Source organism: Vulpes vulpes, chromosome 11 (genome assembly GCF_048418805.1).
Source record: "Vulpes vulpes isolate BD-2025 chromosome 11, VulVul3, whole genome shotgun sequence".
NCBI lineage: Eukaryota > Metazoa > Chordata > Mammalia > Carnivora > Canidae > Vulpes > Vulpes vulpes.
In genome coordinates, this window is record NC_132790.1 from 14349515 (window position 1) to 14372699 (window position 23185).

A 23185-nucleotide genomic window follows, 5' to 3' on the forward strand; every position below is an offset into this window, starting at 1 on the left:
GAGTGGGGAGCATTGCAGGGATGGAGCGCCTTTGCTACGGAGTAATGATGGAGGCCCTGCTCTGGCTGGTTTTCAGATTTCCCTGGCACCTAGTGAGGGATGGAAGCTGAGAAGCTCAGGAAAGGACAGGCAGGTCGGAGAGGAGAACCAGCAGGCTTTGGGGAATTACAGGTATTCTGAACCTCTTGCAGAATTTTGATCTAGACCTTTCTGTGGTCTCCTCCAGACTCTGCCCAGAGGCTGTTTCACCTCAGTCCTGCATCATTCAAGCACTGTCACAAAAATGTGCAGCGCCATCTCCACAGAGCAAGCTTTTCGGGATGAAAACAGAGAATACCAGCCTCTACACTCAGACCGGTCTCCACCCTTGACCAGCAGGCTCCCTGCCTCCACTGCACCATCACTGCCCATAGGTACTAGGACCCAAACTTCTGGTCTCCAGGACCTGCACGTGCTTAGCATCGAAGAGCAGGGCCAAGTGATAATGTCCTTCCACAAAGGATAAAGCGATTCCTGGCCGGAGGAGGCAGGTTCATCACACACATACACACACGTGCACACACAGCCAGAAGTTGAGGCCTGGATGGAGTCAGGGGACCAGAATGGTCATCCAAGGTTAGAGAGAGTTGAAAGGAACCTGGGGACACCCTCAGGAGGAATCAGATGCCCACTGCTGATTCAGGCAGTTAGTTCACCATTTTGCAGGGTATCCGTTTAGAACCTGGTGCCTGGGAGGCACGTCGGTGCCAATGTGAGCAGGCCAGACACAGCTCCTGCCCTCCCAGAGACCACGGGGAAAAGAATGGAAGGGATGAGGGGACCTAAGCCAGATGAGGTCTCCTTGTCCCGGGGGCTCTAGGAATCAGACAACACCTTTACCTTCCACTTTGAAGGAGAAGTTCGTCCGATTTCAGGCTGCAGAGCACGCTGAAAACTTAACAGAAGGTTTATACTCCCTTTTAAAGTATTTTATTTTTAAAAGTTTTTTTTTAATTACTAAAATTGTTATAGAGCTTTCCCCAAACGCGTTCTTTTTTCCATGACAGTAAATGGTCAATGGATTTTAGATGCTTACACATGTTTACACGAGGATTTCATCTCTTCTGTAGTAATGGCTAAAACATAATTATGAACAGTGCTTGTTAACCAAATAGAGATATTCCATGAGACAACGACTCCTAATATGGAGGTGTCCTTGGGCCGGGGCCCGCTTATCCTGGCTCCCATCTCCTCCTCCCGACACAGAGGTGCCTTCATTAGTGGAGGAAAGAAAGAGGTCTTTGTGATGATGTCATTCCCAGACCACCCTACACAGACAATAAAACTGAATTTGAGAGAAGCCTGGTGAAATGAGAGCTCAGAAATCAGAGAATACCAGAGCTGCAAGGGCTCTCAGAGGTTATGTAGCCTAATTCGCTGATGTGAGAAATGGGCAAAGAGGAAAAGGCCTAAGATTACACAACCAGTTAGCAGGGGATTATTTTCACCAAGGTAAATATGGGGAAATTCATTGCATGGAAACTCCGGTATCATTATGCGCTAAATATTACGCTGGGCAGGAGGGCTACAGGAAGGGGGCTCTCACCATGGTGTGTGATGTGCACGCCCACAGATGGTCACGGTGCAACGTGGCCAGTGCTACAACAGAACCACGGGCAAGGTGGCAGGGGACCACAGAGAAGGAAGCACCTCACTCCCTGGGGGAGCTAAGGAAGGCATCCAGCAGGAGGGGATATCCGAACTGGGTTTTAATGATTGAGTAGGAGTTTGTTGTATAGGGAAAGGGAGAAGGTCATTCCATTCCAGAAATATGAAACAGCACATATACAGGTTAAAAACACATGAAAGAACATGATGCATTTGGGTAATACAGTGGTTTGGTGTGGCTAAAATGGAGGTTTTTTGAAAGGGAAACAGAGGCAAGACCAGAAGGGGAGCAACCGAGAAGGTCTTAAGTACCATGCTTAAGAAGTTTGCCCCAAGAGGGCATTATCTTTGTGTTTAAAAAAAACAAACAAACAAACCAAAAAATGGTATATTGGCAAAGGCATGAAGGGTGAATTGAACAAAAAAAGGACCAGAGACAGGGAGACTAGTGGGATGGATATTGCAACATTTCAGGTGGAAAATAAAAATGGTAAAATTAGAAAAGAAATGAAAGAATCTCGAAGATGACAAAGAGCAGTTCTGGGGCCTGAGCTGAGGCGGGGACGGAAGGCAAAATCCACAGGCCTCCCGGAGAGTGGGCTGCACATGGGGACGGAATAGGGCAGGGGTGGGCAAACCGCCACCCATGGGCTGTGCCAGCCTGCCATCTACTTCTGGTCAGCCCCCTGCTAAGAATGGTTTTCACATTTTTTATTTTATTTTTATTTATTTATTTTAAACGTTCTGGAATTTTTAAAAAGATTTTATTTATTCATGAGAGACACAGAGACAGAAAGATAGGCAGAGACAGAGGCAAAAGGAGAAGCAGGCTCCATCAGGGAGCCCAATGTGGGACTCGATCCCGGGACTCCAGGAACACACCCTGAGCTGAATGCAGGAGCTAAACCACTGAGCCACCCAAGCACACCAGGACATCCCTGTTTTCACATTTTTAAATGACTGGGAAAGAATGAGAATATTTTGTGACATATGAAAATTACATGACATTCAAATTCCCAGGTCCATGACTCAAATTTTACTGGAACACAGCTACACATGTTCAATCACCTACTGTCCATGATCTTAAGGGCAGAATTGAGTACAGGCACGGGGGCCAGAAAAGTCTCGAATGTTTACTATTTGCCCTTTAAGAAGAGGTTGCCAGGATAGAGGAAGACCACGGCCTTAGACAACTGGTGGGATGGTGGAAGAAGAGGAGATTGGGGCAAGCGCCCAGGTAGCAATGCCCTCGAGGGCATGTGGAACTGGAGGAGTTAGTGATACACCCGGGAGATGGTGGACAGATGTGTCTGGACTACAGGTGAAAGGTCTGGATTTGAGATGTGGATTTGAGGGACACCTGGGTGGCTCAGCAGTTGAGAGTATGCCTTTGGCTCAGGTCACTGTCCCCACAACCCCTGACCTCATCTCCCTGCTTCCACCTCTGTCCGCTCAGTCACTCAGCACCACACCAGAGCGATCCTGCTGGAACAGAAGTGCAGTCATGTTAGTCCTCTACGTAAACCCTTGAAACCTGCTCATCTCATTCTGAATAAAGGCCCCAGTCATACAATGGTGTTCAGCGCCCTGCGCAACCCACCCCTACCCTCAGTCTAATCCCTGAGACCTCACTACCTTCCACAACTGTATCCACTCTCTCCTCCAATCACAGTGACCTCCTTCCTGGCCCTTGACATATCAGGCCCACTCCTGCCTCAGGACCTTTGCATGTGCCATTCCCTCTGTCTGCAGTGCTCTTCTCCAAGATATACTTATGGCTCTCTCCCTCACCTCCCTCAGGTCCTTATCAGAAATACCCTTCTCAGGAGAGGCTTTTCTAGCCATTCCATTTTACATTGCCAACCATCTCTCAACCCTCACCACTCTGTTCCCTTTCCCTGCTTTATTTTGCTCTCAAGCACCTATCACTACTCTAATACAACGCACATAACCTACCAATTTATCTTATTTAAATTAGACTAGTCTTTTCAGAGTTCAGTAAATGATTACTGAAAGAATGAGGATAGTGGGTCAGGAAGTGACCAGAAGATAAGCAAGGGAAAGCTGTTACAGCAACTCTTTCAAGACCGGAGGTTGAGTAGCTTAAGAAAAAAACCAGTATCAGGAGATCTTCTTCAAATGGGAAAGACTTGGGTAGCCCGGGTGGCTCAGGGGTTTAGCACTGCCTTCAGCCCAGGGCGTGATCCTGGAGACCCAGGATCGAGTCCCACATTAGGCTCCGTGCATGGAGCCTGTTCTCCCTCTGCCTGTGTCTCTGTCTCTCGTGAATAAATAAATAAAATCTTAAAATAAAAAAAAAAAAAGGGAAAGACTTGAGCATATTTATAGAATGTTAGGGGGTAGAGCAGCATGAAAGAGACCAAGGGCATCTGGCCATGCCAGGTCTAGGAGGGACCAGAAATGGAGGGCCTCACAAACAAGGGGACAAGGGACCTTTTTGGAAGAGACTAGAGCAGGCCAGGAGCATGCAGGAGCGTGAAAGGAAGTGTAGCTCTGGGCAAGGAAAGGGAAATTGAACAAGTTCATACCTGGTACTCAGTTTTCTATCTCAAGGTGTAGGGGGGAGCTTGAGTAGTGAGGGTTTGAGGCAGCACTCTGGAAAATGATTCGGGGAGAAGAGGATTGCTCAGCAGTGCTGGGGGCTCCCCCCACTCCTGGAACCAGACATATGTTGCAGAGTTTGGGGATTTTTCCCCAGTTACACTGGAAGGCCAATGAGGACCAAAGTGGTAAGTCCAAGTATTATTATAAAATTCTTAAAGCCCTTTTTGGACACTTCAAGCACTGGACAGATGGAACTCTAAGGGATAATAAATGGATAAGTGATAGGAATAATCATTCCTGCTCACTCAGTTGAGGGCAACTCCAGCTGGCAAATACAATTCAAGATGATGTCCCTGGGGTACGCCTGGGTGGCTCAGTGGTTGAGCACCTGACTTCGGCTCAGGGCGTGATCCTGGAGTCCCGGGATTGGGTCCCATATCTGGCTCCCTCCCTCCAAGCAGGAGAAGCTCCTGCTTCTCCCTCTGCCTGTGTCTCTCCCTCTTTCTCTTTCTCTCTCTGTCTCATGAATAAATAAATAAAATCTTAAAAAAAAATAGATGGTGTCTCTGAAAAGAGCAAGTCTTGAGGACAGATCTGGAGAAAGAAAGATGAAAGGTGGCCCTTTGGCAAAGGACTCTGAAAAGATTAGTCTAAGAACCTACACAAGAGGGCTGCATATAGCACGAAGGAGGGCTGGAACTGCCAAAGAGAAGATCCAGAGAAGAACAAAAGCCACTTCAATGACAAGTCATGAAAATGGGACTATATATTCTAAAATGCTGAAGTATGGGGTGCCCAGGTGGCTCAGTCAGTTAAGCGTCTGACTCCAGATTTGGGCTCAGGTCACAATCTCAGCGTTGTGGAAATGAACACACCTGGGGCTCCACAGTCAGTGGGAGTCTGCTCGAGGGTCTCTCCCTCTGCACCCCCCTGCCTGCTCATGCACACGCATGCATGCACTCACTCTCAAATGGATAAATTTTTTTTAAAATGCTGAAATATGACATTTTGGAAACAGGAGTATCTGACGTGCAAGGAAAGATCTCTAATTTCCAAAGGGACCAAAGCAGGGTTACCAGGGCTTCACACAGTCATGAGCTACCAGGCTGTCTGCAGAACCTGTAAAATGTTCTGCAGTCTGTAACAAAAAGACTATTTCAAATTTTAAAGACTAGGTCAAATTGAGCTATCAATTTTAAGAGCTACCATTCATTATTCATATCATGCTATGCATATTACATACTTTATTCCCACTTTATAGATGAAGAAACAGAGACTTCAAGAGATAAGGACGCTGTCCTAAGTCACAGCAATAAATACAGGGCTGGACAGGAAACAAACCCAAAGGTGTCTGGTCCCAAAGACCCCACTTTTAACCTCCATTTTCTCTAAGGTTGCTTCTTCTTATTGAAAACACAGGAGTGATGACTACTTTTGACGTAGTCTTATGAGACTTTATAGTCATTCTATGATGTACGTAGTAGGTATTTGTAGGAAGACCTATTTTTATATGAAATTATTGACTAAAATATTCTAACATGTATTATGTGTTTCCAATCTTTGTGTCCTACCGTGGGACACAACAGTTGTCAAGTGAGTGAATGGCAGTCTGTGGAGCCAGGAAAATTCAGTGCTCAAGCACTGGGATAATATGTGGATAGGCTAACATCAGTGACCTTGAAGAATCACGTTCTAGAACATGGGGGGGGGGGTTGATAGAAGAAAGCAGTTTCTGCAAAGCACAGAGCTGTGAGTTTATACAAGATCCAGAGTAAGATCTAGCCTTACTGTTACTGAAGTGATGGTTACTGTTACTGAAGCAGGACCTGGGAAAGGTCAAGCACTGATCACTGAGATCCAGCACACGCTCACCAAGAGCAGGTCATTTCAGACCAACTCAGCTGCCTTCTTTGGGCTCGCAGAACTACCACCTGCAGCGGCAAGCAGCTGGGGCTGGGGGGTGGTGGGCTTCTTCAGAAGCAGCCAACTCACCATTTATCTCTCCTGGATTAGTTAATAGGCTGAATAACAGAATCAGGACTTAACAGTTAAGTATAGCAAAGATAAACATTAGCACCTGGTTTTAAATCCCCAATTGCGCAAATCTGAGATAGGGAAGGGGATGGTTCAGGAGCAACACAAAAATGCTTTTGAGTAAATTGGTAGCGACAAGAGAGAACAGTGTGATACAGCTGACAAAATAAGGAAAAGCAGCCTTGGCTGCATTACTAGAACCTGGTGTCTGTGCTAGAACAAAGGAGGGGACAGCCCTGTTCTAAGCTGGGTGGGCAGGACTAGAGCACAGCAAGGTATGCGGGCTTCTGGGCAGCTCACTCTGAAAGGGCCTGCTGGTTATTTGCACCCCCACTCCCCATTATGATCTCTGCTCTGCTCCTTGCCCTGAGGGAGCTGACCCCTACACACTGCAGGTGTCCAGATACCTTGCCCGGGTGACTTTCCACTGGGCCCAGCCAATCAGAAGCACCTGCAAGGGATTCAAGGGGAAGAAGAGAGAAGACGCAGAGTATGTCCTGTGCCAATGGCTCCCTGCTCTATCTGCACATTACTGACAGTCGCTGCGTCCCTCTACAGCTACACTTCCTGCCAGGCAGCCCCCCTTCCATAGCTCCAGCTCTCTGTGGGTTCTGGTGGGCTCCCCTGTCCCTACACCCCAGGTCTAGGAGTGGTAACAGCTTCCACATGTCTGTTGCTAGGTTCCTCATTATCCTTTCTGGTTTCGCCTACCCCTGCCCTCACCTCTGAAAATAGTCCCTTCTCTATAGTATTTTCAAAATCCCAACTGAGTTGACCTTCTGTTTCCTGCAGGGCTCCCAAATGCAACGGAAGGGATGGGAAGCCAGCAGGCCATAGAATCATGCCTATGAGGACCACCTCCTGGAACAGAAGATGCTTGTACTGGTGAAGGGAAGACTTCGGGAAACAGGCTAATCCACTCGGGAAAACGTGAAAGGCCACCATCGTTCTCCTTCTCCTGGCCCCACAAACTGTGCAATTTTACAAATAAACTTTTCTAAAGAGTCGCAAAGGTGGGCTGAGCACATGTGGTAGGTCACGGAGCTTCAGAGATTCTGAGTTGTTTATTCTTAGCTGGAGAGCCCACAGGAGGAACACAGTAGGCAAAAGGAGGGCAAAAGGGGCCTTTCTAAGCCATGATTTGCTCCCAGTTGTACGCTTCGCAGGCAGCGGTTTACCAAGATAGCCAAACCAGGAGAAACATTTCGGGGGATGCGTTCTGCTGCTTCTCCCTCCAACACAGAAAACAGACGTTTAGCTCTTTGTATGAAGCCCAATGTCTCAGCACGGAAGTCCTCTTTGATGCTCTAGGATAATCAGGAACAGGGAACTTGCTTTACGCCCCGGCCACCCCAGCCTTCCAAAACGGTTATTCCCAAACCAGCAAAGCAGTGTAGGAAAGGTTCCATCTACGCATCTACGCTAGAGCTTCCTCTGAACCTCACTTCGGTGTTCAAACCAAACACCGGGATGTGACATCTGCCAATGAGACAAAATATCTTACATGCACATGGGGGGGGGGGGGGGGCGCTTCATTTCACCCTGGTTGGTGGGGAAAAGACGATGCTTTTTTTTTTTTTCTTTTTACAAGAGCCCTCACTCCTGAGTGCACAGAGGGGTCCCACCGCGGCGCTGCCTGGGATGACGCCCCTGATCCAGCTGTGCCCCGGGGTGCAGGGTGCCCTTGCCGGAGGCCCGAGCGCTGGGGAGCCGCTCATTCATTCGGCGCGTCCCTACTGCACCCGGGGGGGGGGGGGGGGGGGGGGGGGAGCCAGAGGCCACCTCCGCTTCTCGGGCTCCCGCCTCACCCCGAGGCCTGCGGCGGCGACGAGCGACAGTGCGGCGCCCCGGGGAGTCTGGCAGGGCCTGGGGAGCGCCCGCCGCGGGCCCCGGGGTGGGGTGGGGTGGGGTGGGGTGGAGGGCGCCTCCGCCTGGGGGCCCCGGCCCCGCCCCCGCCCCCGCGGGCCCCCCCAGCTCCCCAGCCCGAGCGGGAAGGCGGCGGCGGCGACCCCCGGCCGGGACCCAGGCCCCGACCCCGACCCCGACCCAGGCGGCGCGCACGGCCCCGGCCCCCGCCCCCGGCCCCTCCGCGCGCCCCCGCCCCCGCCCCCGCGCCCCGGCCCGGCCCCGCCGCGCTCACCCTCCTTGGCCTTCTTCCTCCGGGCCAGCGTCCCCCCGAGCTTCCCCAGGAACGAGTCATCTTTCTTCCGGGACGGGGGCGACTTGGGGGTGGGGGACTTGGGGGCCGAGGGCGACTTCTGCGGGGACGTGGCCATGGCGGCGCGGGCCGGGCGCGGAGCGGGCGCTGGGCGGGCGCGGCGGGCCCGGGCTGCGCTTCCCGAACGGAAGCGGAATTCTCCAGGCACCCGAGGCTCGCGCTCGCCTCTCCCTGCCCTCGCTCCCTCCCTCGCGCCGCCTCCGCCCTGCCCCGCGAGGGGCTGCGCGCCGGCCCTCGGCCCTCGGCCCTGGGCGCCCGGAGCAGGGCCTGAGGCCTGGTGTGGGTGCGCGTGTGCGTGTGTGTGTGTGTGTGTGTGTGTCTGCGTAGCAGGGAGGGCACCCCGACCTGCCCCTTGCAGGGCCTGAGACCTGGTGTGCATGTGCGTGTGTGTGCGTGTGTGTGTGTGTGTGTGTGTGTGTGTAGCGGGGAGGGCACCCCAGACCTGCCCCTTGCAGGGCCTGAGGCCGGGTGTGTGCGTGTGTGTGTGTGTGTGTGTGTGTGTGTAGCGGGGAGGGCACCCCAGACCTGCCCCTTGCAGGGCCTGAGGCCTGGTGTGGGTGCGCGTGTGTGTGCGTGTGTGTGTGTGTGTGTGTGTGTGTCTGCGTAGCAGGGAGGGCACCCCGACCTGCCCCTTGCAGGGCCTGAGACCTGGTGTGCATGTGCGTGTGTGTGCGTGTGTGTGTGTGTGTGTGTGTAGCGGGGAGGGCACCCCGACCTGCCCCTTGCAGGGCCTGAGGCCTGGTGTGGGTGCGCGTGTGTGTGCGTGTGTGTGTGTGTGTGTGTGTGTGTGTAGCGGGGAGGGCACCCCGACCTGCCCCTTGCAGGGCCTGAGGCCTGGTGTGTGTATGTATGTGTGTGTGTGTGTAGCGGAGAGGGCACCCCAGACCTGCCCCTTGCAGGGCCTGAGGCCTGGTGTGGGTGCGCGTGTGTGTGCGTGTGTGTGTGTGTGTGTGTGTGTGTAGCGGGGAGGGCACCCCGACCTGCCCCTTGCAGGGCCTGAGGCCTGGTGTGTGTATGTATGTGTGTGTGTGTGTGTGTAGCGGAGAGGGCACCCCGACCTGCCCCTTGCAGGGCCTGAGTCCTGGTGTGTGTATGTATGTGTGTGTGTGTGTAGCGGAGAGGGCACCCCAGACCTGCCCCTTGCAGGGCCTGAGGCCTGGTGTGGGTGCGCGTGTGTGTGCGTGTGTGTGTGTGTGTGTGTGTGTGTGTGTGTAGCGGGGAGGGCACCCCGACCTGCCCCTTGCAGGGCCTGAGGCCTGGTGTGTGTATGTATGTGTGTGTGTGTGTGTGTAGCGGAGAGGGCACCCCGACCTGCCCCTTGCAGGGCCTGAGGCCTGGTGTGTGTATGTATGTGTGTGTGTGTGTAGCGGAGAGGGCACCCCAGACCTGCCCCTTGCAGGGCCTGAGGCCTGGTGTGTGTGTGCGTGTGTGTGTGTGTGTGTGTGTGTCGCGGGGAGGACACCCCAGACCTGCCCCTTGCAGGGCCTGAGGCCTGGTGTGTGTATGTATGTGTGTGTGTGTAGCGGAGAGGGCACCCCAGACCTGCCCCTTGCAGGGCCTGAGGCCTGGTGTGTGTGTGCGTGTGTGTGTGTGTGTGTGTGTCGCGGGGAGGACACCCCAGACCTGCCCCTGGCAGGGCTTGAGGCCTGTGTGTGTGAGTGAAGCAGTGGGGGAGGGGACCCCCTCCAGCCCAGGAGCGCTGGAGCCTGGAGGCCACATTTTCCGCGGGCTCTGCACCCAACACAGATCCTGGTACAAATCAGGGTTCAGTGACCGCCGAACAGAAGCCCCTGCTGCTACTCCGTCTCCCAGTGCCTTCGCCCAGCTATTGGGTGACACCCTCGCTCCTCCCCTGCATTTCTACCTGTACAGTTATCAGGCCGTGTCTCGTGTCCACGAAAGCGAGTGAACCGAAATGTGTTTCGGCACATCCACGTTCCTGCGGGCAACCTCTTCACCCCCATCCCGGAGGGAGAGGTTTGAAGGTCGGGACATCAGAGCTGAGGCTTCTTATTCTTACGAAACACCCGTTTGTAGAATCTCAATGGCGTGTACAAAGGAGGATCACACAAATGTTGGTGGAAATATGAATGGGAAGGTACGACCGTGGGCTCCTGTGAAACAGCCCCGCACCCCAAATTTATCCTGCCTAAATGAAAGCAACAGAATAGCCACCAGACTCATTTGGGGTAACAGAGGAGTGCTACAAGCCCCAGGTTTCAAGGACTCTTGCTGAAAATGATTAAAAGGCACGTTTATTGGTTTTGCTCCCTCCCCCCCCCCCCCAATTTTGGGCTCTCCTGACTGTGTCTCTCCCCCTCACTGCAGCCCCTTGGCAACTGTGTTTCCTCCAAGTAACTACAGCCTGTCGACCCTGTGTGACCACCTGACCCAAAGGGAGCTAATGTTTGACTGGAGAGCAGCCAATCAGATAAGCTCAGTCAAGAATCTGAGCGAAGCAAGAGACTGTTGTCAGAGTCAGGCACTTGGTGGTGATCCTGGAGATCCACTACTGGAGTGTTCATTTTTAGGTGCGTGCAAGGGAGCTAGGAAGTGGGGTCAAGAAGCCAGGTGGTCTGACTAATGAGAAACCATAGGGGAGTAGCTGCCTGGACCTTGAATCTCTTCCCAGTACCCACTGCAGTTCCCCAGAGGGCCGGGCCGTGCTTCCTTCCTAGGACGTGTTCCTAAGGCTCTAAGTAACACATCCGCCTTCACTTGAGCTAATCAGCAAACGGACAAGCAATAACTCCTGAGAACAAAAATTTAACAAGACCGCCAGTAGATTCCCAGTGGAAAATGTGTTCATGTTATCTTCGTGTAAGTCACGATTCTACTTTTTTTCTTTTTTTGGAAAATTACACTTTAGTCGATGCCTCTTACCCAATAGAGAGCAGAGAAGTCATGATGACTGCTAAAATTTTACCCAGGAGCAAGGAAAGTTTATGACCCCCTCCCACCCTGATGCATCTTAAGGAGATGTGGAGAAGCCAAAATAGATTTTGTTTTACATCACTAATCATTCTCTTTCGGGATGTTGGATACATAAAAATATCTCCAACATCTGATCTCCAGCCCTGGGCGCTCCTGTCAGGGAATCAGCTCAATAGCTATGTGATCTTGGGCAACTCTGTTCACTTATCTGGATCTCCATTTCTTCATCTACAAAATGAAATAGTGGTTCTCTAGCCTGATTGTGCAACAATCCCGTAGGGAATTGGTGATAAACATCCACAGGCCCCATCCCTAGAAATTCTGAATATAACAGATCCGAGGCGAAACCAAGGAATAGGTTTTTTTTTTTTAACAGGGATTACATCAGGTGATTTAATGGGTCTGATCTACACATTGATATTTGGAAACCTCGAGCCACTTCCAGCTGCCACATCCTCTTTTCTCCACCAGTTGCTGGTATCTGTAATCAGGGCATAGGTCCTAAATATGGCACTATTCCAATTATACGTGGAGGTCTCTTAAATTTTGCGTGTGCATGCTTTTGCATATACAGTCCTCTTTGGTGATGTTTATGCATACTAAAGTTTGAAAGCACCTAAGCAAGACTAAAATAAAAAGAGGAACAAAGTCTTGGTTGTTGAAAGCTGGCTCCCAGAAAATACCGGCAAAATAAGCTGTGGAGAAGACAAAGCTTCAATTTATTGTACACCATGGTAGGGAGAGCCCTGCCTTGGCAGAGTCTGAGTAGCGACTTGGACTGGGGGAGGGCAGAAGGGGATATTTATAAGGTTTTGGAATCTGATTTAAGGAAGGTCTTTCAATGAGGGGGTGCTTGTTTAATTTTGGCTAAGGATCATACTAGTTTAGGATTGGTAAGTAAAAGGCAAATCTTTTAAAGCGTCCTGGTGAGTAAATAATCTTTTTAATGTTATTGAAAAGTTTAAGGGTCTTACGTTCATTTCAGTAAGGTTTTGGAAGAAGTTCTTGAAAGGCATAATAAAGTTATTTGTTTTTTTTTTTTAAGATTTTATTTACTTATTTAAGAGAGAGAGGATGTGTGATTGAGCACGAGCAGGGGTAGGGAGGTAGAGGGAGAAGCAGGCTCCCCACTGAGCAGGGAGCCGATATGGGGCTCTATCCTAGGACCCTGAGATCATGACCTAAGACAAAGGCAGACGTTTAACCAACTGAGCCACCCAGGTGCCCAGAATAAAGTTATCTGTAACTCTTACCTTTCTGTGAAAGATATTTTTGGAATAGCTTTGTTGATAAAGACAGTGAAATGGCGAAGTCCTATTAAACAGTAACCTGTATGGGTATGAATGGTTTCTAGGGCCTCAACATTTTGCAGATGTCTTACTTTTAAACCCTCCTGCCTTTAAGATAATTATCAATCTTTCTTGAAAGAGAGATTCCCATTAGGGAATGAGCAGTGGATTATAAATCAGTACCCTCAAAGTGTAGCCTAAAAACCCATCTTGATCTGCAAACTGTTATTGGTCCTCAGCGATATAAATACAGAAATTAAGAGTGTTTAGAAACTTTTATAGGAATTCAGCAATGCAATCTTATATTTGTTTACTATGACAATAAAAATTGGAAGCTTATATTTAGAATATCTTTTCATTTTATTTTTCTGGTAATTCTTTTCTTATTGTATTTTCCAAAAATATTGGTCTGGGATGGATCAGTTCTTCACCATAGAGCATTTGGAAAGTGCTGTTCCAAATTGCTCCAGTTTGCTTACAGAGTTCACTCTCTTTTGATATTATGTGTTGATAGTCCTTATGGATATGATCTAGTTTGAAGATTAAATGAGTTAGTACCTGAGAAAGCATCTTACATAGGCTCTGGCGCTGAAATAGATTGAATCTAAATCCTGCTTAATCAAGGACACACACCTCATGCTGTTCTTTGAAAAGCTGCAAAGAAGAACCTGCACCAGTTCTCTCCACTGTAAATCAGTACCTGTAATTATGGCCCTACTGCTGAGCCGCCCTTCTCATGCTTGGTCATTGGACTCCTCTTATCCAAGGGTTAATGATAAGGACAGCTCACAAATGAAATGTGCTTTGCTGTGAGACTCTACTGAATCTCTAGGTCAGTCTCTCCATGAAATCTAGACCTAGACATACTGCCCTGAGAGAGTGCGAACCTGGTTCCAGTCCTGGCTCAGTGGCTGGGTGTCCCTGGATGAATGGTTGCCCCTTCTGGTCCTTCCATTTCCATCATCAGGGAGGTGAAGGCAGTCTTAAAGCTGAATGTCACACATACCCGATGATCAACAATTTCAATCTAGGTGCTACCCAAGAGGAATGAGGACATCTGTGCCCTCCCATACACCTTCTAGAAAGTTCGTAGCAGCACTGTTTGAATGCCTGTTAAGAGTTGAGCCCATAAATAAATTGTGATAGTCACACAAAATGGAGTATAATACAGCATGGAGAATGAACAATTTGCAACCACAAGGAACAACAGAAATGTTGTTGTGAGTCAGAAATGACTCACAATATTGAGTGAAAAAAAATCAGACTCGAAAATAGCATATACTCTATGATTCTGGTCATATAAAGTTCAAAAACAGGGAAAACTAATCTCTGGTGTTAGAAATCAGGATAATGGTGAGCCTTAGCGGGGAGGCTAGTGACAAGAATGTGGCAAGGTGGGTGAGAAGGCATGAGGGGAGGCTACAGGACTGGTAGTGTTCTTTTTCTTGATCTGGGTACTGGTTATTCACTTTGGAAATTCATGGAGCATGAACTTAATATATTCTTTCAACAGTTTCCTATGTGTACGTGGTTCTTTTATATAAAATGAAGCCATGACAGTTCATGCCCTTTAGGGTCCCTTTTATTTTCATGGCCCATTTCACTCAAAAATCCACTGGTCTCAGACTAGGTCACATCTGTCCCCAGACCTTCCCTTAGGAGATCATTTTTCTAGTTGAACATGTACTGCCCTCAGCCACCCAGCATTGTTCCCACCCTGGTCTTTTCATCTTCCCTCAGCGATTCCAACAAGGAAAGGCTGTGGTGGTGGGGGTGTAATTCACAAGGCAGGAGCAGGCAGTGGTGAAAGTTTGGGGTTCGAATCACCATTCTGCAGTCAAGCATCTGCGCAGTCTTGTGCAAGTGATTTAACTTTTATGTCTCAGGTTCTCATCATAATGCGAACAAATGAACACTAGCCTCATAAAGTTGTTGGGAGGATCAAAAGAGTGTAAATTACTCTGCTGTTATCTGCCTAGCAGATAACAAGTCTTAGCTCAATAAAGTGTTGATTATTACATTTCATTGGAGACTCGTAAATGATATCATTACCTCCATTTTATAGGTAAGTTGCTTAAAACTCGAAGAGTTTAAATAACTTGCTTCAGATCAACAGCTGATAACTGAGAGATTAATACTATAGCTCTTAGAATCTTTTCTCCCAAATATCTACAGAAGCCACAATTTTCAGCTGGGATATGGTTCCTTGGAATAAAGACTATATTACAGTCCTATGATAAACTTTGATCAATGGGTTGTGACCAAAAGTGTTATGCGACAGCTTCCAGGATTCCTAACACATAGATGGGAAGGGGGTATTCAGTTTCTCATGTCATCAGACTACAGGCCAAGCCCCTCCACTGAGAACAGCTGGAAAAGCTGGACACTGAGCGTAAAATAAATCTTGAGAGCACTGGAAAGCTGCCAAAACTTACAGGGCCACAATCTTGGAGAAGAAGGGACCCCAGAGAAGTGAGCCCATCACCCGGGACTTCTTTCCCCCAATTTCAGGAGAGAGAGCTGAGAAGCTGGGAGGTTGAACTGGACAATTGCCAATCTCACAAGGATAAGTTGACAAATGATCAGGGGCCACCAAACCAGGGACCCCCCCAGGAACCTCCCCCACTTGCTTTAGCTTGGGACTCTAAAAGATTACCCTTTGGTAGACAAAGAAAAAATAGTAAAAGTAAAAAGCACAACAGAGAAAAATTGTTAATAGCAGACCCAAACAGAACTACAGCGTATGACGTAAAGAAAATCATTCCAGATGGAAGCTTGGTGACACAGGAAGGAAGAAAGCACAAACAAAAGGGTAAATTCAAAAGGATATTATCTAGGGGTGCCTTGGTGGCTCAGTTGCTTAAGCATGTGCCATTGGCTCAGGTCATGATCCCAGGGTCCTGACATTGAGCCCCACATCCAGCTCTCTGCTCAGCAGAGAGCCTGCTTCTCCCTCTGCTGCTCCCCCTGCTTGTGCTCTCTTTCTCTGTCAAATAAATAAAATCTTTTTTAAAAAAAGCAAAAGGATATTAACTAAGTAAAATAATCATAATGTCTTATAGAACTTAAAAATGTAGAAATCAAATTAAAATCCACAGAAGTGAAAACATTTCAGTTAGGAAATGAGTAAATGGAGTTAGAGTTCCAAGGTCCAGTCACTGGGAAGAAGTACAGGTAACAATTTATACTGGACTTTGATAAATCAAGGTATTATGTTGTAGCCTGTAGGGTAACCATTAAAGAATAGTGAGAAAGTAACTAGTAAGATAATGGAGAGAAAATTGGAGTCTGTGTGCTCCATTCAAATAGATTTCATAAATGGTATTTGTGATCTGTATCTGTCATATTTAAGCAACTTGCCTTTTGCATTCTGGTTTCTTTTTCTTTGGTGTGTTACTTTTTGTCGTTGTATAGATTAAAAGCCCAGGATATGGAAGTAAAACGAGCATCCCAAATTAAGGTAAAAGTCAAACTGGAAGAGGTTTTCACTGGGGGAAGTTCTATACTTCCCAAATGTGAATACCATCTGTTATGAGTTGAGTTGCGTCCCCTAAAAATATATTGAAATCTTGACCCCAGAACCTCACAATGTGACCTTATTTGGCAATAGAGTCATTGCAGATGGACTAGTTATGCTAAAATAGGATGTCAGACAAACTGGAAGAGGATGGGCTCCCAACTCGTAAAACCAATGTCTTTGAAAGAGGTAAGTTTGAGCACAAATATTCACAGAGGAAAGATGATGTGAAGACACACAGGAGACAGCCAGCCAGCCAGCCACTGGAATTATGCTGCCATCAGCCAAGGGATGCTTGGGGAAGCTTAGTAGAAAGCTTTGCAGGGAACGCACACTCATTTTGGACTTGTAGCCTCCAGAACTGTAAGAGAATACATTTCTGTTGTGACAAACCATCCAGCTTGTGGTGCTTTGTTATGGCTGCCCTACAAAAATAATATACCAGCCAAGGGACAAAATAGGCCCCTGCAGATCATGAAGAGGGTTCTACGAAGGGTCTGTATCTTAATCAATAATCCGAGGTTGTTTGACCACATCAAAGCGGTGGGAGCTGGGTGGGGTGGGGGCTGGGGGGGTGTGGGAGGCAGGGTAGGGGGTTGCTGGTGGTGAAGAGAAGCCAGCCAGAGCCTCCTGGGGACTTCTTTGATCACTGAAAGAAATGTGCTCTCGGGATGAAAAGAATGTGTGAGAGATAAAATGGCTCTGGAGTGGAACTCTTAAGTGAGTGTTTCTCTTGGGAACTTGGGGTTTAGCAGTGGCCTCTGAAGGCCAGGCTGCCAGCAAGCATGTCCTTCAAGAGTCCTGCCTGCATGGATTAAGGCAGCCAGATGGTAGGGTGGGGGTGGGGGAGTGAGGAAAGCCATCAGGGCAGGGAAAGTTGAAAGACCACAGCCTTGGTTTGTGACATGGGGAACTGAGGGTGTGGTGTTGTCAAGGATCACATGGCATGATGCTAGTCAAATGGCCTCTGATCCAGCCATCCTGGAATGTATCCCCAGATCTTGGAGACAGGCGACCTGGTTACCTATTCTTTAAGAGTCCAGTAGTCAACTGTAGACATTAGTAGAGAGGGATTCCTCACCTGAGCACGGTAGCTGAGTGCCAACTACATGTAGAGATGGATCTCTACAATCAGTGGCTCCTACTTGAGCGGTCTAACAGAGGGACAGAGAACACTCTAGAAGAACAACAGCAGGGGCAAAGCTTATAAGGACAGAAAGGAGCAGTGGTCAGACGCTTCTGACCCAGCTAGGCAAGAATACCTGGGGTCCAGGTGATTCTGTTTGTGTGTGGTCCACATCACAGGCTATGATATTACTCCCATGGTCTCCCCTACCTTTTCCCCGGCCAGTGTGATTGGAGGAGCAAGGTCACAGTTGTCATGACTGTAATTTCCCTTCCTCCCCCACCTGCCTCCAGACTCCTGGAGGAGCAAGAGTCTCCACCTGCATCTCTGCTAGGAAAGATCTTAAGGATATTTAAATGTTTCCTTTTAGGAAATTAGGTGAAAAATATTACATCTAACCATGAGCTGGACCCCAGTCACCATGGCCAGATGGTGTCTTCAGGAAGTACATGAGACACCACTGGCCAAAGAGGTCAGCAAAAGCCAGGTCAGAGACACAGAGTCCCGAAAGGGAAGTGGCAAAGCTCTGGAAAGTGCGGTCCTTGGCCTAGTTTATAGCTCCTACCTCCTCTTGTGGGAAATGCCTCCATTCTTCCCTGTTCTGCTGAGATTTGAGTTGTGGTTTTCTGTTTCTGCTGTTGGGGGATTAGAACAAGTCAAGGTGCCATCAAAAGTGGCTGGCCTTTTTTGCTGTCCTCCCTCCTGCTGCAATGTTAGCGCTTGCAAAGCAGGGGCTCTTATCTGAAATTGTTTACTTTTTGTTAATATTCAACAAAAAAAATATGGAACATTGCAAATATTCCATCAGAAGACAAAGCTTTCCAACAATGGGGAAATTCAGTGTGAAATGCTGAGGACTGACCACTTGGTTACCCCCATGCAGCAATTCCGGGGTATCATGCTGCCACATTTCATGAAAATTTGCATACACTGGGGTGAAGAAGAATGGAAACAAACAAACAAACGTGATCTTGAAAGTGCATGTTGAAGAAAGAGGCCAGTTCAGTGCATTCCTGCCGAGTGAATGTAACACAAAACCAGGCCGGGCCAGGCAAGAAGGGGAGAGGAATGGGGAGGTGGCACCAGGATTGGCTTTGTTTCTTCCTGTCCCCAGCATTGAGGGTCACTTTCTCTGTTGGGAAGGATAGACTCGGGGTGAGACTTCACTCCTCTTGCCGATCCGGTCCTATGTGCTGGTCAGGTAAGTCCTTTCAGGTGGCCCAGTGGCCATAAAGCGTCCAACTGCTAATTCACAGACTCCCCAGTGAAAATCAAAGCTTTGCCCCATTCCTTTCACTGGAAATAAAGAAATGGAACAGGCGCCACCCTCGGAAGTGCCAGACCAAGCCCAAGTGAAAACGTTTTGATTCCTTTAACAGAAAACCATTTATTTGGGGTTCATTTCAGTATTTATAGCAGTGCCCATGTAATGCCTTTCAGCCCACAGGAGGAGTTCCCAGTGGTCAGAGCAGATTAATCTTTTACAAGCCACTCAGCAGTGAGGTTAGAAGATAAACAGTAGGTGAGACGGTACACGCTCTCCTGTATGTGACCCTTCCGATTACGATAAACTACATTCGAGCTCACCACATCCGATGACTGCCACTCTCTCTCTGCTCATGTGGCAGCCCCAGCTGCCCCCTGCCACCTCTGTCCTGCTGAGGTAGTTCTCTCATCGGCCACCTGGGTGGGACTTGCTGCCATTTTCAGTTTGGGAGGAAAAGCCTGTAAATCTGCTTCCCGGGAAGACAGACATTGCCGAATTGTCATTTGCCTCCAGAATGCAGGAAACATCAATTTCACTGCAGCTCATCAGAGTTGGAAACACCTGCCACTTCCTTTCTGGGTTGCAATTAGCATGCAGCATCTCAGCATTGATGGAGTCCAAGCAGCCTAACACTGGCAGAGTCAAGGTTTAAATGAAACAGTACAGCCCGGTATTATTTTTCACAGTTTTGGAAACGAACTTCTTTTTATTGCCAATGAAGTGCTGTAATCGTTGGGGGTAAAAGTCTTCCTGGTTGAGACGAATGTGAGCGGAATAGGCTGATGCTTATAATAAAAATAGTTCTTTATCTCTGTATTTATTTGGGAGTGGTACTTGCTAATCTTTGCATTTATTTGCGGGTGGAGTGGAGGCCTAATATTCTGCCCTAATGGCAGCCCCTGCTGAGAGCTGCACAACCCCATAGGCAATCAGAGAATGTTTGTTAAACAACTAGGTCGACAAATGAATGGTTTCGGAGGGCAAGCTTAAGAACTGTCCTATTGGTCCATCTTATGTAAAATCCTAAACTTGAAACTCTGGTGAGCCCTTTAGTTTAACTGAGAAGCTGTGTGAGACTGGCTCTGAAATATGACCTGAGACTGGGGCTTTATGTCTCATCCAGAGTCCTAAATTGTCCAGCTTTGATCGCATACGTCCTTCTATGGGACAGAAGAAACTGTTCTCATAATCATAATCCCACTCATACTGCATAAAAAAATCATCTTTAAAATGTACACTATTTTACATTTTGAGGCTCTTAGCACATTCTTTATTGTGAATAAGGAATGCAACTATTCAAAATAATTCAACAGCCACATTTAGAAGTGTTCGCTGAAATGGTTTCATGTACTGGTAACACTGAAAGCCGGGGTAAGTAAACGGCTGTGAAGTATGAGGTTTATGTCTCAGCTTGGCCAGATAAGACTCAGCCTTAAGCTGCAGAACAGTCTTTGGAAGAGAAAGTGAACAAATTGCTTCTCTCATCAATTAATAGAACACTAGAGCCAAGAAACACCTTCTTTCTTGGCCCTCTTGGGAGAGTCTTTCTTTTAGATGAAAATAGAACAAATTAAAATAAGTGGCAATTAATTCTCTTGTATAATAACAACCCAGACACTACGCATGTGAGCCTCATCTGTTACATGTACGCCAGCACCGAAGAGCACACTTCCACATAACTGACAGAAAAGACTGGGTTCGGGTATTTCTAAACATTCTAGAATACAAACGGGAGTTCTATATCTTTTTCTTTAAATGAATTAAAATTCCTGAGTATCCACAGTCTTACCTTTAAATACTTGATGACTGAAAATATTATTTTAACTATCTCCAGAAATCTTTAATACTATACAACTCACTGCCCCAAACATCTGGGTTATTTATATGTTAAATAGCTTATATACCAATATCTCAGTGACAACAGGCCTTCTCCAAATTATAACACAGGAAAACCAGAATTATAAGGCAACCATATTAGCAATTTCTACCAAATATATAAATAAATAAGAATAGATAAATAGCAGAAATGGCACAGTTTCGATAGATAGATGCCTGCACATATTCCCTCGTAGAATAATTCATGCACTAGAAGACCTGATTCTTAAAAAAAAAAAAAAAAAAAAAAAAAAAAGAAAGGAAAAGAGAACTGCAACCCTCAGAATCTGGTATGCCGTGGAAGGGTTGCCTTTTGATATCACCCAAAGAGTTGGCGAGCTTGGGAAATCCAGTTACATTTCTCATTTCTGGCTGGTCCGCTAGCCAGATTGGCGTGCATGGACAGCATCTCAGATAGAAGTGGTTCATGGTCAACTTATATTGAGGAGAATTAGGTCTACGGTCAGAGCCAACTGTTGCAAAGCACCTTCTGTTCAGTGACACATTTACACACTTGCAGAAATGAGAGAGGCCAAACATGTAACAAAGAGTTCCTCAGTCTGTCTCTTGACAGCAACAGACTGAATCTTCAAAGAATCCCATTGAGGGAAAACAATTCAATACTTTTTGACAACCCATCACTATTTAAAACAGATCAGTTTTCTCTGGTTCCCATATGAACCATCAAAAAGGCCCAGGAGTCGCCTGTCAGTGCATAAACTCCACCTCCTGGCTTTCTTTTCACATTGAAAATGTCATTAAAAAAAAAAAAAATCCATGACCCAGTTTGGAATTTGGTCACTGCATTTGGTAAACGGGGTCACTGCACTCAGCTCCCGGGTGAAGTCAGAAGTGGTTTTGTCCTTGTCCTGTGGAGTTCCTGGGGGAATCCCTGGAGAGAGTGTAGGAGATACTTCTCTTTGGACCTGAGAAGACCACCCCCCTGGGGGGAAGACAACCTTGCCTTGGATCACTAGTGAGTGTGTTTTTCAGTAGCAGCACCAGCCTCGCCGATACTTTATCAACAAATGAGTTTCCTTTTTGCCCTCACCAACAGTTATAAAAAAAAAAAAAAAAAAAAAGCACTGGAAAACTATTCATTTTCTAGAAATGCTTTTCACTATGTTCCAGTGGCAATAAGGAGTGCTCTGAGAACAAAAGCTTTCCCAAGCTGGCAGTATTTGATGAACACTAACAATCCTGCTGGTAGGAAGTTAAATTTCCTCCCTCCCTTCCTTCTTTCTTTCTTTTTCTCTTTCTTTCTTTCTTTCTTTCTTTCTTTCTTTCTTTCTTTCCTTCTTTCTTTCTTTCTTTTTAAATAAAATTAAGGCTCAAATGTTGTATTAAACTCTCGTTGCTTATGTATATTATATTAAGGCTTATAAATACAACTGATAAATTAAATTCGCCCTGGATTGAATTAACACCTGCTATATGAGTTATTTGCTTTATGTAATCAGTAATCTCAAGGTTTCTCCTTTTTCTCTGGAAACACAATTTAAATATTAACCTAATCTTTAAACTGCGGCTGCTTCTTTCTGACATTTGGAAACCGGTCACCCGTGCAAAAAAAGGCAAATATGGATATATTAATGAAAAGGCAGCTTCTTAAAAATCTTAAGATGTGTAACTCAATGAATTGGGAAGATAAATGATAAAAGCAGCAGGAAAGTCGATCTCTGTGTCACTTTCTAGGGAAAACAATGCTGGTCATCTGCCAAGGTCACCTCCGATGTGAGACCTGCCAAAGGGACTGCCAATTTCATAACAGTCTGTGTGTTTTCTTCATTATAATCTCTGGAAGGGTCTCGGGCAGCTGTACTCCATATGAGAGAATTTTCATTTTTAAGACTAGATGGCAATAGGGTATCACTTAAGTTCCAGGTATTGCAGATTCCGCCAAAGGAACTGTGAGCGAGTGAGGTGCCCTTGGCTCCATCCGTCCTCAGCCAGCATCCAGGGGCAGCGCCCTGCACCTGCTCACGTCCTGCTCAGCTGATAGCCCCTGGAGAATATGAAGCTTTCAAAGTGCTGGTCTTCAGCCTTTTCTTTTATGCGCTGTTCCTCTAAGGAGCACACGAGTCTGTCCCTTTGTTCAATCACTTGCATCATCTCGCTGAATAATTCTTGCTCCTCATTTAGATCATTCTCATCTTTCTGGCTCTCTGAAAAACAAAAAGGGAAAAGCTTTGGACCTCAGGTAACACTTGGCCCCGGAGAGAGGGCTCTTGACATGGGCATTCTTGACGGTGTGGGACTTGCTCGGCCTTTTAACTTCCATGGAGAAAACAGGGAAATGAATTTAACACCAGGGAACTGTTCTTGAAGTCACAGGTTAGCAAAGAGGGTGCTTTGAGCTGCCGTCAACTCAGTTTTCATCTTGAGAATATATATAAAGCAACAGGGGGAAATCCCTTTGTGGGGGAAGAGAGTATCAGCCAAGCCCGCCTGGTTCCTCCAGCCTCCCCTCCCCTGCAGGAAAGAAACCAACAAAACAACAAAAAGGCTGTTTTCCCTAAATACATCTGAACTACAACAAAAAAAAAATCCATGTGACAAGTTTCTAAGTAAACCATCAGCATCAGCATCCATCATCGGGGCTACCATTTCAAAGCCAAGAATCCTCTTTTTCATTTGTAGTTCAAGGCAAATTGCAGCCCTTTGAGCAGAGACCAGGCCAAAGCAAAATAAGGCTCTGGTTGGCCAAGGGGAT

At 47.4% G+C, this 23185-nt stretch overlaps 2 protein-coding genes across 2 annotated transcripts in view; both read right to left on the reverse strand.

The window, feature by feature from the left end:
- Positions 1-8763, reverse strand: part of PARVA (parvin alpha) — a 165439-nt gene extending 156676 nt beyond the window's left edge. The window contains exon 1 of the mRNA XM_072725642.1: positions 8387-8763. Coding sequence (XP_072581743.1) covers positions 8387-8522 — 136 coding nt within the window. The 5' untranslated portion in view covers positions 8523-8763. The remainder of the gene's footprint in view (positions 1-8386) is intronic.
- A 12948-nt stretch (positions 8764-21711) lies between these two features.
- MICAL2 (microtubule associated monooxygenase, calponin and LIM domain containing 2) overlaps positions 21712-23185 on the reverse strand; it is a 72369-nt gene continuing 70895 nt past the window's right edge. The window contains exon 11 of the mRNA XM_026008239.2: positions 21712-22637. Coding sequence (XP_025864024.2) covers positions 22453-22637 — 185 coding nt within the window. The 3' untranslated portion in view covers positions 21712-22452. The remainder of the gene's footprint in view (positions 22638-23185) is intronic.